The 21,492-nt window shown below is 42.7% G+C and overlaps 1 protein-coding gene across 2 annotated transcripts; it reads left to right on the top strand.

Annotated features, from left to right (window-relative positions):
• Positions 1–476: 476 nt before the first annotated feature.
• MED30 (mediator complex subunit 30) lies at positions 477–16,322 on the top strand. Of its 2 annotated transcripts, XM_066625775.1 has the most exons (4): positions 477–729; positions 2,838–2,996; positions 3,331–3,441; positions 15,988–16,321. In XM_066625775.1, exons 1-4 carry the CDS (start codon positions 490–492, stop codon positions 16,081–16,083), a joined length of 606 nt encoding a protein of 201 aa, XP_066481872.1. In that variant the 5' UTR covers positions 477–489; the 3' UTR covers positions 16,084–16,321. The 2 variants fall into 2 exon arrangements, with proteins under 2 accessions (XP_066481872.1, XP_066481873.1); XM_066625776.1 differs by lacking the exon at positions 2,838–2,996 and having other exon boundaries at positions 15,988–16,322.
• The last annotated feature ends 5,170 nt before the right edge of the window (positions 16,323–21,492 follow it).

Genomic DNA, 21,492 nt, shown 5'->3' with positions numbered 1-21,492 from the left:
CACCACATAGCCAACCCTCCCCGCCCGCCCGCACAGCTCACAAGCCAGAAGCGGGAGGAGGGGGTGGCGACTCGAACGTATGCTGGCTTGTAAGCGCATGCGCAGAGCGCCACAACTCAGTAGTTCCTCGCTCCCTTCCAAGTCGTTCGTGAGCACCGCATCCGCGCCTGTTCTGGCCCTCGGCGCGCGCCGTAGCAGGTCGAGGCGTTTGTGGAGGTAGATAAACTGTTCGGTGTCTCCGTCGAAAGGCCGGAGGAGGTGAGGAAGGCGCGCCCCTCCTAAGAAGGGGCCGCCTGTGCTTGGGCTGGCCGCGGTGAGGGGAGGGCGAGGAATCTGCCTCCTGAGGGGCCGCCTGTGTTTGGGCCAGCCGCGGTGCCTGCTGGGAGTTGCAGTCCTCCGCTCCCTGCTAGCTGTCATATCTTGAGACTAGGGCTCGGGGCTGCCGCGGTGCCTGCTGGGATTTGCAGTCCTGCAAGTAGTACCCAGTTGATGCACTGTAGACTTGTCCTCTCTTTCTGCCCAGGTGGATCCTGTAAGGCAGGGCAGTTCTGCATCATGTCCACTCCTCCCCTGGCAGGAGCAGGGATGCCCCCTGGCCCCTTCTCAGGGACCCAGGCCCAGGCTGCCAGGGAAGTGAACACAGCATCTCTGTGTCGCATCGGCCAGGAGACTGTCCAGGACATCGTCTTCCGCACCATGGAGATCTTCCAGCTGCTGAGAAACATGCAGGTGAGCAGCCGGCACTCCCTCCTGGACCACGACTTGCTCTCCTCTGCGCACTTCTTGCACAGACTGCATGTGCATGCATGCAGCACTCCCTCCTGGACCATGTTCTGCTCCTCTGTGTGCACTTCTTGCATCATAAGAACAGCCCCACTGGATCAGGGCATAGGCCCATCTAGTCTAGCTTCCTGTATCTCACAGCGGCCCACCAGATGCCCGAGGGAGCACACAAGACAGCAAGAGACCTGCCTCCTGGTGCCCTCCCTTGCATCTGGCATTCTGACATAACCCATTTCTAAAATCAGGGGGTTGCACATACACATCATGGCTTGTAACCCGTAATGGATTTTTCCTCCAGAAACTTGTCCAATCCCCTTTTAAAGGCATCCAGGCCAGATGCCGTCACCACATCCTGTGGCAAGGAGTTCCACAGACCAACCACACGCTGAGTAAAGAAATATTTTCTTTTCTCTGTCCTATCTCTGCCAACACTCAATTTTAGTGGATGTCTCCTGGTTCTGAGTGTAAAGAGCATCTCTCTATCCACTCTGTCCTTCCCGTGCATAATTTTGTATGTCTCAATCATGTCCCCCCTCAGGCGCCTCTTTTCTAGGCTGAAGAGGCCCAAACGCCGTAGCCTTTCCTCATAAGGAAGGTGCCCCAGCCCAGTAACCATCTTAGTTGCTCTCTTTTGCACCTTTTCCATTCCACTTTATCCTTTTTGACATGTAGTGACCAGAACTGGACACAATACTCCAGGTGTGGCCTTACCATAGATTTGTACAACGGCATTATAATATTAGCTGTTTTGTTCTCAATGCATTTTCTAATAATCCCAAACATGGAATTGGCCTTCTTTACTGCCGCCGCACATTGGGTTGACACTTTCATTGAGCTGTCCACCACCACCCCAAGGTCTCTCTCCTGATCTATCATAGACAGCTCAGAACCCATTAGCCTATTTGTGAAGTTTTCGGCTCTGTGCATGCACACAGCACTCCTTCCTTGACCACGTTCCACTCTCCTCTCTGTGCACTTCTTGCATTGACTCTGTGTATGGGTTTTTTCCAGGTCTTTTTAAAAATTTCAGTGTATTACTAATTTCCTTCTTTGCCCCATAAATAAGGTAATTATTATTATTCCAGATCTGTCAGTGTATTGATTATAGCTGTTAATTTTTTGCATGACAATGCAGTGGCATAGCTAGAGGGGGTGCAAAAAAAAAACTAAGTGCTGTTTAGTGCTAACAGGAGCTTCCACCCCTAGGAAAATGGGATAGATCCATGCTTCTCAAGCAGTGGTATGGGTACCACCAGTGTACAGTGGACAATTGCTGATGTCATTGCCAGTTACTTCCAGTGGTACTCTGAGAAGGTGGACCATGTGAAGTGGCACAGTGGAGGACAAACATTGAGAAACACTGATCTAGACCATAACCACAGCACAAAGAAAGAGTTAAAGCCTCCCCTTACCACGATCTTGATGCCCCATAGCTGATAGTTAATTGAGGCTGCAATCCTACACACACTTCCCTAGGAGTACATCTCAGTGTACCAAGTTGGGCTTACTTCTGAGTAGACGTGCATAGGATTGTGCTGTAAACCTCCCAAAACAAACATGAAGACAGTGGTGTAGCTAGAGTGGGTGCAAAGCACTAAGTTTTGCAGGGAACCTCACTGCGGTGTGCAAGCAGCCCCTCCCCTTCGGAGCCATGCCAGGCGGGGGTGGGGGTGGGGGGGTTGGGAGCAAAATGAAGTTGTTCTGGTTTTGTGGAACTCTTTCCTAAACCTACTTTTACTATTTTGGAGACATCAAAAACTGTTTTTGTTAAACTTGCAGATAATCCTGTAAATTTTTAAAGTTCTCTTTTACATCTTTAACAATTTTTTATTGTGCTTTATGCTTTTTTTGTTCAATCAATAATGATATTGAATAAACCATAGTCAGAGCTCTGTAGGTAGCATTAATGAGTCTGTGTGTAGGCCACGCACGTTCATGTCTGTTAGAAATGTAAAGCATGTCTAATTTTTTCACATGAACTTATTTTAGAGAATGTATTCAGCGTGACCTTTGATTTTATTACTTGTCGTCTTTTCTAAAAATTACTACTCTAGCTTCCAAATGGTGTCACCTATCATACGGGCACATATCAAGACAGGTTAGGAAAGCTGCAAGACCTCCTTCGTCAACTCTCAATACTTTTTAGAAAATTGAGATTAGTGTATGACAAATGCAATGAAAACTGTGCAGGACTTGACCCTATTCCAATAGAGGTAAGTGGGAATGCAGATATTTTGATTATGTTTAATTTTTAAATCTTACTGCTGCAAAGACATCTCATCAACTTGCATTTCTTGTTTAAATTGGTACTAAAAATCTGCATATTTTCAGTTTGGGCCTCTTAACAGTTGGGAGAAAAATTTCAAGAAGTATCTAAAATTTGAGAACCATCTTAAGCTTCTTAAAATGTAAAAAAAAATATAATAGAACTGGGGTTCTTGCACATTCATATTTTTCTTCACTGACATAGTGAGAGTTGCTTTTTACTCCTTGTTCTGCAGGAAGTTCTCAGTATTTTTTCTATAATGATTTTGCTCACCTTTTTAGCAACTCATTCCATACGTTGAAGAAGATAGCTCTAAACATGATGATCGAGGAGCAGCCAGCCAGCTTCAGTTTGCTAGTGAGGAGAGAAGGGAAATCATGGAAGTAAATAAGGTAACAGTTTATTAATGATTTGTACAAGCCAGGTGTGATTGATGAAGCATTCTTTCCTAGTGTTACTTATATAGCCTTATTCATACTTCTGATTTCTTATGAAGAAATAACTTAGAACAACTACTGACTGTTAAGATCTAACATCAAATCTTAAGTTTCATGTTATGAGAACATGCTACAGCAAGCCTTCTCATTCCCATGCACATTGAGGGGGAATATTTGAACATTTTGTTTTGTGGTTTGTAATAATAATTGCAGGTCCACAGGAGGACTGATCAGGAAATAGGGAATCAGTCTGTACTTTATAAAGTAGCACTCATTCTGAAGACGCAAATGTACAGTTTATGGGTGTTCCTTTCCCCAGCTTTGTTCCTAGATAGTTGGATGCAGCTGTGACCAGGAGTGTCTTTGTTCATCTAAGACTCATGCACCAGCTGAACCTCTTCCTTGAGAAAGCAGATAGGGCTACTGTCGCTCATGACTTATCCACATCTCATGTAGACTACCTCAGTGCTACTAGGGCTACCTTTATGAGCATTTGAGAACTTGCATTCTCAAGAGAGCATTTGAGGTCCAAAATGCTGTGTCCAGGTCATTATTGGAGGGTCCCTCAATCAAGCATGCACATCCAGTTCTATATGAACTGAATTGGTTTCCTGTTTGGTTTTGGGTTAAATTCAAAGTGCTGGTTCCTTTAAAAACCCATTTCAGTTTGGGACCATTGATAGATAGATAGAGATTCAGTCCCTGAAGTACCTATGGCTCAAACGGAATTTCTCCATGTATTGAAATCTTCAGACATTGCTCTGCTCTACTCTGTCAATAGGTGAAGTGCATTTGGTGCATATTTGGATAAAAAAGTTCTCTGTAGTGGCTCCCAAGCTATGAAATGTATTACCATAGGAAAGGAGTAGCATCCCACCTAGCCTTTGATAAGTTTAAAAGCACACATTCATTCTGCCGTAGGACATATGACCAATTATTATTATAGGTGTTTGAAAACTGTTTTATGTACTTAGAAGTCCGCCCATTGTGTCGTACGCTGCAGTCTCATCTTACTTATGAGAAACTAACATCTGTACTTATGATGATGTGTTAGATCAGCAGTTCCGAAAGTCCTACTTGGACTTTGGAACCACAGTAAGTCTTTGCTGGGGCAGGGAGATGGCAGCAACATGATCTCAGGAATCGTACCGCTACAGGGGCAAAGGGGGGGTGGTTTATACTCACCAAAGTAAATGCTGGCCTCCGGTGGGGTACCGGGAGCCCCACAGGAGCCTCTGCAAGGCTCCCCAAACCTCTGATTAAGTATAAATAGTGATCAGAAACCACTTCTGGTTTCACAATCCAATCACTATTTTTACTTAATTGGAGGCTTGAGGAGCCCTGTGGAGGCTTCCTGATAGAGTATCACTCTAAAAAGTGCATCCCCGTGCTAAAAAGTTTGGGAACCACTGGTTTAAGCAATTTGTCATTCCTCATTATTGCTTTGTTTCAACTTGTTGTGATTTTTATTTGTTTGGGTCTTTTTTTTTTTTGGTTCTTGTGTGGAAGAATTGCAGTGGTCCTTATTGTTTAGGTGTAGTTTTGCCAAAAGCTTGAATACGTGTGTGTGCACCTGTAGGACTGCAGCTGAATTGTCAACAGCAGCCCTAATGGTGCTTCTTGCCTAATCTATGGTAGTAGCTTCTTGAAAGAGGGATTCCCCTTCCTAAATGTAGCACTTGTATCTGGAGGGGGAAAAATCTTTCTTAAAAGTGTTGAATAACAGCGTGTCTATACTGGAGATTTTGGGCGCAATCCTAACCCCTTACGTCAGTGCTTTCCAGTGCTTTCCAGCACTGACACAAGGGCAATGCAGCTCTGAGGTAAGGGAACAAACATTCCCTGACTTTGAGGAGCCCTCTGTGAGTGACACCCAACTGCAGGATGCAGCACACGTCCCATTGGCACCGCTGTGCCAGTGCTGGAAAGCACTAGCATAAGGGGTTAGGATTGCGCCCTTTGTTGATCTCAGAACTGTAGGTTGTGGTAAGCTGCGAGTTATTCCTGAAAGACAAAGCTGCATCTATTTATCTTGTAATGCAACGTCTGTATTAGGGCCAGACCAAGGCCATGAACATACTTGCATTTGGGATGAGAGGGTGCAATCAGCACCCCAGATTGCCTGAGGTCAGTTGCTGAATCCTTGCATGCAGCAGGCAGAAGACCAGGCTCCCAACATTAATACCAGGCCTGTCCAATCCAGAGTATTCATACTACGTGCCACTTATGGGTCCTGATGGTGAACACCTCACCTTCTTCTCTGTCTCTGTGGAGAAGTCTCTGAGGCCTGAGATCTTGGGAATTCAGGTTGAGTAGAGAGAAGAGAATAGCTGCATGAACAGAACAGAGGTGTGCAGATGACTAATTGTAATGTACTGTAGTGATTGGTGCAGTATGGACTGTATGCAATTGTGCCATCAAGTCCCTCCTCTATCAGCCTACCCGAGGCTTGCTAACATATAGTCCCAGGCTAAGTCCCAACCCCTAGCATGAGTGTTTTCAGTTCAAGGCCCAGAGTACTTGACTGCCTATACATTGAGAGCAGGATTTGGGGTGAACAAAGTTATTTCTCTCTCTCAAAGGTGTCACTTCCAAGCCAGAGAGTTGTGGAACACCATGACAAAGAATTACTGAAATCTTTGTCAATCAGTTGAAGCTTTGTGTACAATGGCAATAAAACAGTTACCTTTCTTAAATATTTCTCAGAAACAAAAAACAAAGTTTCAGTCTCTAGGTGATTATGTGAGCCTTTTCACAATAATTTCAGAAAAAAATGTGTCATACTAAAGATAGAATCAAATTTTCAGCTTCAGTGTAAGTTGCAAATTAACACCCAAGTAATGCAACTGTCAAATTAACATATATTCTAAGGTTGTTTGAGAAGTCCATGTATGAGCTCTCTGTCTTGACAACTTATCCTTCAGCCTGCAAAAATAAATGTAGAAGTAAGACTGGATAAAAAAAAAGTTCTGCAATAAGTATCTTGCTAAACAAAGTGAGGAAATGTGGAGCAAAAGATTTGTTAGTTTTAATAGAGTCTGCACAGGAAATATTCCAAAGAGATTGTGCTTTAAGAATGGTAGCCATTTTACAGCCCAATTCTAAGGTTGCCTTTGCACTGGAACTGGCGCTCTGCACTGGCTCCTGAGTGTCGCAGACATGCCATAAGGCATGTTTGCACTGACTTGAGACCCAGCCGCGCTGGCACAACGGCATGCATCGGCCTGCCAGTGCCACATCCAGTCCCTGAACCTGGAGCAGGTAAAATTGCCCGAGGTGGCGCAGGGGGTAGGAGGAGGTGACAGTTGGGTATTCCAGGGGTGGCCTTTTCCGGCTGGGAGAGGGCAGAATGGAGAGGGTCGGGCCTGGGAGATGGTGGTATTGGTGGTGGATGTTCATGCTGTATCCTAACCCCCGCTCCATGGCTTGGAGTGCCACACAGGCTTCTCAGTGCTAGCTAAATAAGGTAGGAAAATGATCTCCTTACCCCAAGGTGATCTCCAGCAGCGTCCTACATTGGATACAATGCAGACCATTGCACAGGCTGGGATTGCACTGTAAGTCAGTTAAAAGGGAAAAAAAGTTTGATTTAAAGACTAATGGATTTATGGTGACAAATGTTCATCAGCTTTTTTCATGCAAGAGAGACTTCTAGATCCATGAAATTTGTTCTTCAATTGACAGACATGCATGCACACACAGACACTAAAAAAAAAATTATGAAAATGGGTCACGAAGGCCATGAGGTATGAGAGGTATAGGGCACAAGCCTAATCAGGTCTACTCAGAACTAAGTCCTATTTTGTTCAGTGTGGCTTACTCTCAGGAAAGTGTGGTTAGGATTGCAGTCATAGCCTGTAATATTCCTGGACAAAGCTAACGAGCTTTCCTTAGAAATAACGCAGGCAGTACAGCTTACATTTCACAAACTTTGGTCCTTCTGTTTTATCTTGACCTGTGTATGTATAATATATCTAACAGCTGAAGTTATTAGAAGCAACATGACTCCAACCAAGTGGACTCTAGAATCGAAAAGCTTATGCTGCAGTCAGTGCTGTAAGACTCCTATTTCAGTAAAAGGAAGCCTTGAAGATTCATTATTATATGTTTTTGACATGTAGACTTCTGTCACTGCGAATGAGCGAGGAGAGGAATGTTATAAAACTCCATATCGCATGCAGGCAGTTCCTCGGCCGGAAAAAAAAAGGAATGGGGAGAAATGTGAATTTAAAGATGAGCAACTGTCATTTTTCCTGTTTACTATAACCTAATTATGTATAGGAAGATGTAAATAGCACACTTTTATTCATAATTATATGCAGACTTGAACTGTTAATGTACTTCGCTATCTTTCATGGAGTTTATTGAAAGCTTTATGACATGTTTTTGCCTTTGTTGTTGATTCTAAGTGCTAGTTTGTTTATCATCCTCTTTGGTATGATCTTGTGAGAGGAATTTCATAAATGTTTATGATGGAACCTAACCTCTTTCTTAAGAAGACAGAATATTAATGCATTGGGTTCTGTGCCTTGAAACTTTTCTACAAACTTTTCCTGCACTTTTAAAGACTGCATCATACTATCTTGATTTTTAAAAAGTATTTAACAGACTAGGTGGATCCAAATTATGGCTGTAGATAATTTATAAACTTATACAAATGAGCCCTTTTAGCAGCTCTCACTGATCGAAATTTAACCTGGCTGCTGTCACATGCAAGATGCATAAATTAAACTTGTTACCACGAAGTCCATAATTAATATGTACGTTGTGGCATAGCTATGACAGCGTTATGCTTTACCTGTGAAATGAGGTAGTATTTCATTTGCAGTATTCTCTGGCTAGAAAAGGTAGTGAGTTACCGTGTTGTGTAAAGTGCATCATTCAATTATCTTTGCTCCTCCCCTTACTACTCACTACTCCCCTGGTAGTTGATCTACCTGGTTTCTCCTGATACAATCCCTGACAACTTGGTAAAGTGCACCTGTGCGTTTGCCATACCTTGAAGTATATATGTGGTTTTCATATACTTGAAACATTATCCATGTATGTAGACAAATTGTGAGAAGTGTCCCACACCTTATCACTGCCAAGTGGGGGATAGGCCATCTCATCCTGTATCAGTAGCAGCCTCCAAACCCTCATCAAGGAAATGCTGTGTCCGATGCAATACATTCTCCTAGGTACAAGTTATGACACCTGCTAGGATCCTCTTGCTTGTTATAATAGTTCACCGTAAAATGACATTTGTTTTTCTATGACTGTGTTTTGCTTTTTAAATGATAAGTCATTAAAAATGTAGCCTGGAAAGCACCAAAAAAATGAATTCAGTACTCTCGTAATATACCGGAAACAAATTTACCAACTTTTAGTCAAAAAAATGTCTGAGCATTTTAAATTCTCTTAAGATATCAGTAGTCTGTAACCCTAGTTATGAATGGCATAATCAGCTTTTCCACAAACGCTTTGTTGAACATCAGTGTAGTTCTTAATATGAGAGGTGCTCCTTGTTGATGTAGCATGCCTGTGATATAATTTGTTTGCTTTGGTGCAGGGATCTCCAAACTTTTCAGCACAAGGGCCACATTGTATATTTTACACATTTTTGTGGGCCGAAAAAGGATCAGTCTTATAAATGAATGAATAAGTTTTACTTGGATCTTTTTGTAATCAGCATGATAGGATTCAGAACAAGAGAGAAATATGACAATTATAAAGAACAGTGCCGTGCTTAAACCGAGAAGTGATTTACAGTGAGTAGAATTGTTGATCATTAGCAAATATTTTGACCCCCCCCCCCCAAAAAAAAAGTTGCTGCAGACCAGCTAAACTCTTGTAGTGGGCCGGATGTGGCCCCTTCGCCGTAGTTTTGAAGATCTCTGCTCTAGCGTCATGAACAGGGCTTGCTGGAAAAGTGCATTGGATTTTGCTATAGAGTTGACTTGTTTTGACAGCAGTTCTAGTTCAAACTAGGCTTACAATTTTGAACTGAGTTGATTGCTTCCATAGACTCACAGTACACTTGATGCAAAAATACCCTTTTTGCCTTTCTTTTTTCCTTGTTAAAAAAAAATAGTTCAGTGGGCCTAATCTTGATTACATGCCCCCTCCAGAGCAACTACCCCCCCCCCCAAAAAAAAAGAGACACACCAGAATGCAAGAAGTGATTTAATATCATGTGTGGCTAACACTATACTTAAATTGAAACCGTATAATTCTGCTTGGGTAAGTGCTAAAATAGGAAACCAGGAGCACAACTGTGGAAACTGCAAACTTTTACCACTGAGCTTTGGCATTCTGATCCATAGTTTAGGCTCTTGGGGGGGAAGTTTGGGTATCATTATTTCGGGGGGTGGAGAGGCGTATTGGGTTTGTCAACTAGAAGCTCTAATAAGCACATGTAGGAGTGGGCTATACTTATTGTTTCTGTGCAGTCCTCAGCCAGAAAAGTGACCCAATTCTATTTTAGTGCTTTGACTTAGCTGGAATTCATAATTGCCTTTTGTTGACTCTTAGGTGGTGCTTTGTCCACTCATCTCCCCCCCCCCAAATTTTTTTTAATGCTTGTGCTACATTCAAAACACCTACACAGCAGGTGGTCTAGTAGTGGTAAATGTTTTTCTGGAAAGTCAGACCATAATACGAGTATATTTGTTTTCCGTGACTTAAGAAATTTTTTTTTGAAGCAACCTAAAGCAGGTCTTATCACATCTGAGGGATTTTCACTGGCTCATTCCCTGGCGGTAGCATTATACTGGTAGCGGTATAAACCATTCAAATATTTTTGTCCCTGTTCATTAATACCAGACAACAAGCTTGGTTTGTGTCACTAGTACAGTAGTCCCAAGCAACATTTTTCCACTTATAATATGGAAATAAATCTGGAAACCCATTGAGACATTTGCGTCACCATCTGAATAATTAAAATGTGTCAGGTTTTTTTGCCAGAAGATTACTTATTAATTTTTTCTTAAACAGGGGCCGGCAGGTATAGCTTGCAGAACTGATGGTACTTGAAGCTATGGTTCTCTCCCTTCATTAGTCATATGAGAACAAATTCTTCAAATGTCAACATATGCTTTAAATTAATTAATTCTTAACTATATATACATCCAGCCCACATCTTACATGAGGGCTGTGTTCCAAGGTTGGTACATAAAGCCAAAATCAAGTATCGTTGAAACTCCCTGAAATCCAATGAATACATACTGTCTCTTTACAAATTAAAAGCACAATATGAGAGACATGCAGGAACTAGGTTCATTCTGTCACTTCCTCTTGTTTTTTGTGGGGGATACTCGAGTTTGGACAAGTCTGTCACCTGTAAGATGCAGGCCAACTGTCTCACCTTTCCACAAGAATATTCAAGGTGATATTATATTGAATATTGCTTGGCAAATATGCAAACCCTCCGAGATACGATGTACGAATGTCCTTCACGGTTGGCACTCTGTTTGAGAGAGAGCCCATAAATACCTTATTTTCTTTTTTAAACTTTTCTTCTATGTAGGCATGGCTCAGATGTTCAAGTTGTGCCATTAGATGCTAAATAGCTGGTGACAGTGGTACTAACTGCAGAGAAGACAACCACTCCTTGTCCAGACAGCATGCTTATAGCTTTCAAAGCACCAAGAGAGAATGTAGCTACTGAGCTTCCTGTTCTCACTAGCCCTCTTCCCTTTCCCGTTTGGAGCCAGTACTAAAAGCTGTGCAGCCACACTGTGATGGTGAGAAGAGTGGGCAGGGAGATCAGCGAAGGAAGAGTGGGCAGGGAGACCAGTGGCTGCTTCCTCTCTCATGCCACAGAGTGTTTAACACTGAAAGGCCCTGTCTCTAAGTGGGTAATTTTCATCCCTAGTTGTGGACAGTCTTCCTTGCATGAAATAGTGCAGAGGTAAATAAGGGTCCAGTCCTATCCAGTTTTCCAATGCCAGGGCAGCTGTGCCAATGGGGCATGCACCATGTCCTGTGGTGGGAAGACAGTCACAGAGGCTTCCTCAAGGTATGAGAACATTTGTTCCCTTACCTCAGAGCCGCATTGCAGTTGCACCAGTGCTGGGAAGTTGGATAGGATTGAGCCCTAAGGCTAGTGGTATGCATACATTATAGCATGGTTCATATATTGTCGTTGTCAGCTGCTTTGTGCATCAATGCCATTGTAACTGTATTACAGCTAATAACAACTGTATGGTTGAACATACTCTCTTGATAGGTGTTAACAATGTTGATGGTACACAACTGACAATACAGCAGTTTGTAATAAAATGAATGGGTATATGAATGCAAATGCATGCATTGTATCCTTCCTTGAATCATTCTAATGTTGAAAAGAGGAATAAAAATCAGCAAAGAAAAAGGGTTACCTGGCCTCCTTTGGAGGTGGGGGGTGGGAATCAATTCAGATCTGACTCCCAATCTGCAGATTTTGGACCTGTGAATTTAACTCACTGTAGGTTCCAAATCTGCCGTGGAAGGCTGGACCTGAGTTCCCGGACGCAACCAGAGGTGTTCTGCTTGTGTCTGGGAGCTTTGCTGAGGCCTGCGTAGGCCAGGGACAGCCACTATGGGCCTCAGAAAGGCTCCCAGAGGTGTTTGAAGGCCACTTCCAGTTTTTGGCCTCTATGGGACTCAGAATGGCTCCGGACACGACTGGAACAAGGTTCTAATGTTCAAAAGCCCTATTGGATCACAACCTGCAGATTTAATTATCTTTGGGTTTCAGTATCTGCGGGGGGGGGGGGGTTCAGGAATGGATCCTCCTTTGATACCAAGGTCCAACTTGTATTATTAAGTTAATGTATTCTTTCTTCAGCTGGAATAGCTCTGCAATCATATGGTCCTGGATAGCTCCATTACCTCACTAGGGCTTCTTGTAAGTAAGTAGTTTTAGGTTGCCTTGTTAAGTCATTAAGGGCACAATCCGAAAGCACCCTTGGGTCGGCACAAGGGACTTATGTTGGCCCAGGAGGGTTGCAAACATGCCGTAAGGCACATTTGCACCTTCTCAGGAGGAAGCTGGGCCAGCGCTCAAAGAAGCACCGGCCTGCGGAGGTTGACAAAAGCCTTTGTGCCGGCTTCCTCCTTGCGAGTTGGCCAACACAACAGAGAAAGGTAGCGGGGGGGGGGAAGTAGGGAGGATGTAGGTAGGAGGCGTTCCTGGGCGGGGGGGCGGTGGCAGGTGGGGAGTGGGAGGTGGGGCTGGAATCCTGCAGTTATGCTGGTTCCCAACCCTCATTCCTGGGGAGAACAGAGCGGCTTCAAGCTGCTGTGCTCTTCTCAGACTTGTGCCACCTCAAGAGGAGACCCATATGGACCAGCAGCCCTTGCCCGGAGGTAAGGGGAAATGTTTCCCCTTGTCTCTGGCTAAGCTGCTTATGGCCACAATCCTGTGTGGATACAATGCAAGCCTCTTGGCTTGCCTGTTCCAGTGCAGGATAGGATTGCGCCCTAAGACATGAGAGAGACTTAAAAAAAACAAAAACTGATGTTCTTTTGTATCTTTAAATGGTGTTGTCCTAGCACACTCCAAATACAGCAAAATAGAAAAGGTAGAAACCTTGTAGGATTCTACTGTCAAAAGCTCTTAAGAAGAAGAAAGGAAAATTGTCCAGGCAACCTGAGTTTATTGCCCCCAAACACACACTGTTTTCTCCTCTCACCCTAAAATTGGAAAAATAGGTGTCTCATTGTCACTTTGCTGCAGGGGCTACATTCCAAGTTTCCGCCAGTGAAACATTACTAAGCTTGATGCTTAGAAATAGTGCGTAGAGATAGCTAAAGATCAATGTATATAACTGTACATTTAACTGTTTTGAAGGAAGACCTTGTGTATATAATTTTGGTGGCAGGCTCTTCATGTAGATGGTCTTTGCAGTTTCTGAGCATTTTCTCAACTTACACAGCTGCCATTTACAATGAGAGAAAAATGATACGGTGTAGAGGGAAAAAAGAGAAATTTTAGAACAACAAATGTAAGTTCTTAGTGTTCCAGCAAGGTGGTGAGTTAGTACTTCAGTGCAAAATTGGAAATGTGAATCAAACAATAAAAGCCCAGAAAATATCGATCGGCTTATATTTACCCGAAATGATCACGGAAAGAATACGGAGTGGGGGGGGGGGAGTGGAATAACTGGCTAGGCAGAATTAGATTGGAGAAAGTGTTGATAGCTATCAAAACTACATGTGTGCATAGTCTGATGCTGTGGCTCCAAATTCTAGAGCCAGCAAACAGAAAGGGGATTTGGAAAAGAGCTCCAAAGATAGCAAAGGGGCTTGCATACAAGCTGTTTAAGACAGGATGGATATATAGGATTCTGGGGTTAGGAGCCATTGATATCATCCAGTAGGAGTAGCAGTAGAAATACCTGGTTGACTCGGGGAAAGATCTGTAAGAGACCTGGCCTGTCCAGTACCCCTTCTTCCTGCCACTTTTCAGGGGAACAGGGCCAAGGGACCCACATAATCCCATTGTCTGATACTTCTGGCAGCACCTGGTAGTCCAGTTCTGTCATTGTGAGGGCAGCATGATCCACCTACAGTATGTCTCATTTTTATGTGTACTCCCTTGCACCTCTACCCTGCCCTTGTCTGGAGTCTTCTTTGTATGCAGGCAACATCCAGAACCATTGCATTGACCCAATGACTTTTCTACAAGCTTATTTGTGAAGAATGTGGTCATTATAGTCTTTCCTTCTAGGTAGAAAATCTCATTCCCTATTGTATGCTCAGAACAGCAGGGTGTTTTTCAAGCTACCACATTAACGTTTTGTATTTGGGAGCTCCTAAATATGTTGTTTTCCTTTTTTGAGTACATATGTTCTGTTGTCCGGCAAAGGCAGCTATGTGACTTTTGACAATCCATTCTGCGCCAAGGGCTTGAAGTTAGCTTTGTATTTTTAAATATGTGGTATTTGGGTGTTTATTATGTGTTTAAAATACATCCATTATAGTGTTGCCATCAAGTCAGTAACTACCATGGCATATCCTGCCATGCTCGGAAGCATTTTCTATGCACTGAGAGCTATGTTCCAACAACAGCATAAAAAGCCATGGTAATGGTAACAGCAATGGTAACAGCAATGGAAGCCATGAAGTTTAAAAGAGACAGCATGGTGCAGAATTCTTTTCACAGTTCAGAGACAATCCTAGAGGGACAATTCAGAAGCAAAGCCAAGCAGAACGTAGCACTAAAATTTGAAGAGTTAACACCCAGGGAATACATTCATCATGTAAAATGCAGTTGAATTGGCCTCACTTCTGTCTTCCACAGCAAATCCAAATTTGAGCAGCCAAGCTAGGAGGGGAGAGGTTATACAACCCAACCAAATTAAACCTCATTAGTTTTTTTTGGCTGGATATAATATGGCTTGTGGGAAGTAGGTGAGAATGTGGATTCAATTCTTTATGTAGAAAGGCCTAAGTAACATTACACTGTGAGAAAAAATTGCAAACCTCATAGTTCTAGCTTGGCAGTCATGGTGATAGTGTAGACTGAGCAATAATTCCTCATCTTTTCAAAATCAGAACACTCTTTGATACCATTGTAAAACACCTTGTAAAACACCACTCCATGGTGGAGTTTTTTTTAGTTCATGGCAATACTGACCATGGATGGAACCTACTCTTGTAATTGTTCTGGAGGTGGGCTTGTTTTGTGGTCCTAGTTAGCAAAGGTTAAAAAAGGTTGGCCTTGATTAGTGTAAGTCTTGCTCGGCAAGCTGCTGTGTTTAAGAAACGCACAACTATGATTAGGCTCTTGTAATGAATACATTTACTTAAGGAAAAAATGCTGGTTTTGCACATGATAAAGCAATGGGGTAAATGCAGGTACGAGCTGCTTGTGTTGCAGCTGAAGGGGCTAGATCCTGACAGAGTATGGCTGAAAAACCATGTTCAGATAAAATCAACCAGACTGTATTCTACTTATATTCATTTGTGAATCTCTCAAAACTTGATAGAAATTGGTATGATTATTTAGGCATTGGATATTGGGCATTTTCATTCACTTATCATAAATCAAGCTTGAAATGTATTGGCAAAGCTATTTGGGAGGCCCGCACAGGTCTTTCATGGTTTCACATACCACAATCTTCCTAAACATCCTTCTTGCCCAAAGTATATACACATCAGTATGTCTGTTCTCCTGGGCTTTAATCAAAATATACTTGATAATACGGAAATATGATCTTACTGGAATAAGAGATTTGCTCCTGGGTGTCAGTAGCTACAAATGGAAATTATGTCGTTTGCTGCTGGCGATCAAACTTCAGTGCAAAATGTGCCAAAAGAGAGAGACTTCCTATAGTCCTGTATGTTCTAATGTAACGCATGGCCTTTTCTAGTTGAGATCATCAGCCTTAATCTGGCATCTGATTACAATCTGTCATCTTAATCACAATCTGATGTGTTCCTTTGGCACTAAGTATCCTGCCATTTTTCTAATTTAACAGTCACAATATGTGGCCTGGACAAACATCCATGTTGACAATCTTTTTCTTTTCCCAGAAATTGAAACAGAAGAATCAACAGCTGAAGCAAATTATGGATCAATTACGGAATCTCATTTGGGACATAAATGCCATGTTGGCAATGAGAAATTGAAATGTTTCCCTTTTGTCTGTACTGATTTTTATTTGTTAGAAAAAGCAACATTTTCTGAGTTGTGTGTGTTTTTCCTGCACTCTTTTTATTCCTGTCTTCTGAAATATTTAATCCTATGTACAGTTTATATTGATAAAAATTAGAGGTGCTGAATACAATATTTGTAACTCATTGGTGATATTTTGTATTAAGTGTTGAAGGCTTGTGAATTCTGCAAAGTAAACTTAGTATGAAAATCAAGCTTTATTTTTAAAAGAAGATGGGGCAGCTTATATCAATCCTTTTGCAACATGATCCTATATCCCTTTACATATAAACTAAATTTCAAGAAAAAAGAAAACAGCTGTGCATAAAGAGATTCAATCCATTTTTCTCAATAGAACTGTGCTGTGAAACTATCCATGCAGCTTTTGTTTTACTAGTGTCCGAGCAAAAAAGTCCCCCCAAAACACACCTTTCATTTCTTTTCTTTTTAAGGAATGCACACTTAAACAGTTGGAACCTGCTCATCTGTAATTCCCCTTCTTTGATGACAGGCAGCCCAATCCAACCAAACTCCCTATGTGGCAATGCAGTGGTGCCAGCCTGACTTCCTCTGCATCCCACGGGAGAGTTTTGGCTGCTGGAAGAGTAAGAGTACACTCCAGCAGTTGCTCAATTCAAACCTTTACCAGCTCAATCACTGGCACATGTCTGCATTGATCTGTGAAGGCCTGGGAAGGGGCGTGTGCCACTGCCAATCCCGGCCTCCACCCAGCTCTGATCTGCCCCCCTCCCTACCCCGTCACCGTCCTGTTCAGCCCACCCCCCTTTGCCCCTCTCCACTCTGTTCAACCCCCTCCCTGCTTTGCTTCCCTCCAACCCCCTGTACTAACTCACCTCCTCTGGCAGATGTCTGGCATCTGTCGGTGCACAGAGCTGCACACACTGGCCTAGTTGCATTTGTGACAGCTGCAAAGGAGGGTGCACCAGTGGAAAATAAGTTCCACCAGTATAATCCTTCCAGTAGGATTGGACCTTAAAAATGGTAAGTCTCTAACAGAAACAAGAGTTAAAATATCCAAAAATGCTTTAGAGGACTGGTTTGATGTTCAGAAATAACTCAACATTTCAAATTTGATCACAGTTTAGAAAAAAAAACTTGTATTTTTTCCAGCTTTTAAGAATAAACAGGATTGGTTTTTTCTTTTTAGGAAGTAACAATTTAATATCAGTTGGTTGCAACAAAATCAGAGTCTTGTGGCACACTAAAGACAAACTGGTTGTGGAATAAGCTTTTTGTGATCCATGTGCAGGACTACACACACATACAAGTTTATGCCACAGTAAATCTGATAAGGCTTTAAGGTGCTGCACAACTTGAGGTTGTTTCTGAAAAATATCCTTAAAGAGCTCTACAGTCTGAAGTACATTAACCAATTTGCATGTGCACAGAGAGAGAGAGAGAGAGAGAGAGAGAGAGAGAGAGAAAACACGTCCTTTTAAATGTGGTTAAATGAAGGCTGTTGAAATCTACTGAAGTCCACCTCAAGTTGTGTTTGATAACCCGATCAGGCCATGTCTGAAATTCACAGTGATACCACTTTCTGATGATTGCAGTAAGCAAATGGAACCTAAAGACCCAGAAAACCTGGATCTGTGTGTCCCATAAAGGTTTCCTATTCATTTCAGTGTTGATGGCAATTCATTGTGTGCAGCCCAATTGTAAAGTTGGGCATTTGTTTTATAAATACAAGTACGTACATACATACATATATATGTAAATATGTTTATGTACAGAGCTTATGTACAGAGCTGTCCCCAATATGAAGTGCACTGAGTAGGTGAGATGGCTCTATTGCTTAATTTGTGTAAATCTCATTTAGCTCAGTGGGCCTTATTTCAGAATAGACATGCATTAGACCAGTGTTTTTCAAACTGTGGGTCAGGACCCACTAGGTGGGTCACAAGCCAATTTCAGGTGGGTCCCCATTCATTTCAATATTTTATTTTTATTAGACTTAATACTACCATGGTATGTGACTGCATTTGGGAAAATTGTTACAGATTTATACTTTGAACAGGCTACTCTGTATATGCTTTTAACAATGATAGTCAATGGGACTTACACCTGGGCAAGTATGGGTAGGATTATAGCCTAGGGCTGTTATAAATTTTCCTGCTTGATAATGTCACTTCTGGTCATGACATCACTTCTGGTGGGTCCCGACAGATTCTCATTCTAAAAAGTGGGTCCCGGTGCTAAATGTGTGAGAACCACTGTATTAGACTATTTTCCCTTGCTGATTTTTGCTTCATAGTTATAAAGTAATAGTCTTTCAGATGAAGTTGTTCGACAGTTCTAAATTTCTGGCTATCCACTTTGATATGGAACTCAATTGACCCTAAATTGAACAATCTGGATTTGTTGTTATGGAAAATTCTCCTTGCTGTACAGGCATTCTGCACCATATTGGTTTCCTGTGTATTATATATGAAATGAGCAGAGATACTTGGAGTGTTTTAATATATTATTATTACCACTAAGAATATTTATATACCACTTTTTTGACAGGAAAATATATTGCTGATCCTGTCTTGGACTTCAATTAAATAACCTTAAGGTCTTTCTAGTCCTAGAGTTCTGATAACCCTCTGGCCTAAGATAGCATTTATCTTATGGGTACTGTCTTCTTTGTCCAAGTAGCATAGGGCAGCCTGCATGGAGTTAGTTATCCCATTTGCAACAACCCCATAAAGTAGGTTATTCCGAGGCAGATTTATGAAGGTTACCCAGTAGGCTTCTTAAGTGAGTTTGGGCCCAGGCCTGCCCCATTCAGTTCAGGAGTCTTACCAGTAGACAGAAAATATTAAGCCTAGGAAGAGAGGCTACTGCAGGGTAGCTTCCAGCGGCCACATCTGGCCACCACCCAAAATTATAAGAACATAAGAACAGCCCCACTGGATCAGGCCATAGGCCCATCTGGTCCAGCTTCCTGTATCTCACCTCAGCCCACCAAATGCCCCAGGGAGCACACCAGATAACAAGAGACCTCATTCTGGCACCCTCCCTTGCGTCTGGCATTCTGACATAGCCCATTTCTAAAATCAGGAGGTTGCACGCATGCATCATGGCTTGTAACCTGTAATGGATTACCTGTAATGGATTCCTCAAACTGGGATAGGAAAGGGCATTCACAAGGAAGAAACCATATGTTTCACCCCCACAATTAACACATCATGGCTTGTAACCCGTAATGGATTTTTTCTCCAGAAACTTGTCCAATCCCCTTTTAAAGGCGTCCAGGCCAGATGACATCACCACATCCTGTGGCAAGGAGTTCCACAGACCAACCACACACCGAGTAAAGAAATATTTTCTTTTGTCTGTTCTAACTCTCCCAACACTCAGGTTTAGTGGATGTCCCCTGGTTCTGGTGTTATGTGAGAGGGTAAAGAGCATCTCCCTATCCACTCTGTCCATCCCCTGCATAATTTTGTATGTCTCAATCATGTCCTCCCTCAGGCGCCTCTTTTCTAGGCTGAAGAGGCCCAAACGCCATAGCCTTTTCTCATAAGGAAGGTGCCCCAGCCCCGTAATCATCTTAGTCGCTCTCTTTTGCACCTTTTCCATTTCCACTATGTCTTTTTTGAGATGTGGTGACTAGAACTGGATACAATACTCCAGGCGTGGCCTTACCATCGATTTGTACAACGGCATTATAATATTAGCTGTTTTGTTCTCAATACCCTTCCTAATGATCCCAAGCATAGAATTGGCCTTCTTCACTGCCGCCGCACATTGGGTCGATGCTTTCATCGACCTGCCCACCACCACCCCAAGATCTCTCTCCTGATCTGTCACAGACAGTTCAGAACCCATCAGCCTATATGTAAAGTTTTGATTTTTTGCCTCAAAGTGCATGACTTTACACTTACTGACATTGAAGCGCATCTGCCATTTTGCTGCCCATTCTGCCAGCCTGGAGAGATCCTTCTGGAGCTCCTCACAATCACTTCTGGTCTTCACCCCTCGGAAAAGTTTGGTGTCGTCTGCAAACTAAGCCACCTCACTGCTCAACCCTGTCTCCAGGTCATTTATGAAGAGGTTGAAAAGCACTGGTCCCAGGACAGATCCTTGGGGGACACCACTTTTCACCTCTCTCCATTGTGAAAATTGCCCATTGACACCCACTTTCTGTTTCCTGATCTTCAACCAGTTCTCAGTCTATGAGAGGACCTGTCCTCTAATTCCCTGACTGTGGAGTTTTTTTTTTAGTAGCCTTTGGTGAGGGACCATGTCGAATGCCTTCTGAAAGTCCAGATATATAATGTCTATGGGTTCTCCCACATCCACATGCCTGTTGACCTTTTCAAGGAATTCTGTAAAGTTTGTGAGGCATGACTTACCCTTACAGAAGCCATGCTGATTCTCACTCAGCAAGGCCTGTTCGTCTATGTGTTTTGAGATTCTATCTTTAATGAGGCATTCCACCATCTTACCCGGTATAGATGTTAGGCTGACCGGCCTATAGTTTCCCGGGGTCCCCCCTCTTTCCCTTTTTAAAGATTGGTGTCAGAAGTCAAGGGCTGAGATTTATCCAGCTTTGTGTCCCAAAAAGATATATCCACCTAGCCTGCAATAGTCCTAAAAAAAGAATTCAAGTTTTGTAACTATCTCTGTAAGACTTACAGTGTAAGCAGGACAGAAGCGTCCTTTGAGCATCATTCTCTGTCTGGTCATGCGTCTTTCCTTGCCATATCCATCTCTTTTTCTTAGCTCTGTGGCCTAATTTTGAGGTTCATACATGCTTATCAATCGCGCATGCGTTCTTACTAATGATGGACCTGATGTCTGGCTCCTGTGCAGAAGAAGGTTGCTGACCTCTGGATTACTGGATCAAACCAACTAGTTCATTGTATGATCTTCTGCACTGGCCATCCACATACTTGTGGTAAACCCAGCAATCCAGCACAAAGACAATAAGCTGTCTCTGCTGTTGCTGCTCCTGCTTCCAGCTCTTGGTGTTCAGTGACATAACTGTTCCTGAAACTGGTGATTTATTTAGCTATCATGGCCAATAGCTGCGATTGGATCTCAGCCGTCTGAGATCACCATGCATCTGATGAGTGAAGTAAAGATACTCTGCTCTAACTTAGTGGCCTTCCATTGGTCCCAGATTCCCAGAATGAGCTTTGGCACTAAGTTTCTATGGCAGAGTCCTAGATGTAAAGTAGGTTATGGAAGTGTTAGTGAAATTTGTGGCAGAGACCAATCCTGTTACAATTCTCTTGCTTGCTACTGAACAAGTCTAAAGTTCCTCTCTCGCAGTGTGGATTGTGGTGTTGTATCTACGAACTAAAGAAGAGCCCTCCTGGATTGGATCAAATATTGTCCATGGATTTGCTTAACACACAGTCTGTGTATTG

This window comes from Tiliqua scincoides, chromosome 4, assembly GCF_035046505.1.
Source record: "Tiliqua scincoides isolate rTilSci1 chromosome 4, rTilSci1.hap2, whole genome shotgun sequence".
Taxonomy (NCBI): Eukaryota; Metazoa; Chordata; class Lepidosauria; order Squamata; family Scincidae; genus Tiliqua; species Tiliqua scincoides.
The sequence above is the reverse complement of the archived record's forward strand: the minus strand, read 5'-3'. Positions and strand labels throughout refer to the sequence as shown.

Excerpts from the sequence above, each read along its gene's own strand:
- MED30 (XM_066625775.1), top strand. The coding sequence starts at position 490 with ATGCACTGTAGACTTGTCCTCTCTTTCTGCCCAGGTGGATCCTGTAAG. Across the intron at positions 2,997-3,330 it reads TTGACCCTATTCCAATAGAG|CAACTCATTCCATACGTTGA; the intron begins GTAAGTGGGAAT and ends TCACCTTTTTAG. Across the intron at positions 3,442-15,987 it reads AAATCATGGAAGTAAATAAG|AAATTGAAACAGAAGAATCA; the intron begins GTAACAGTTTAT and ends TTCTTTTCCCAG.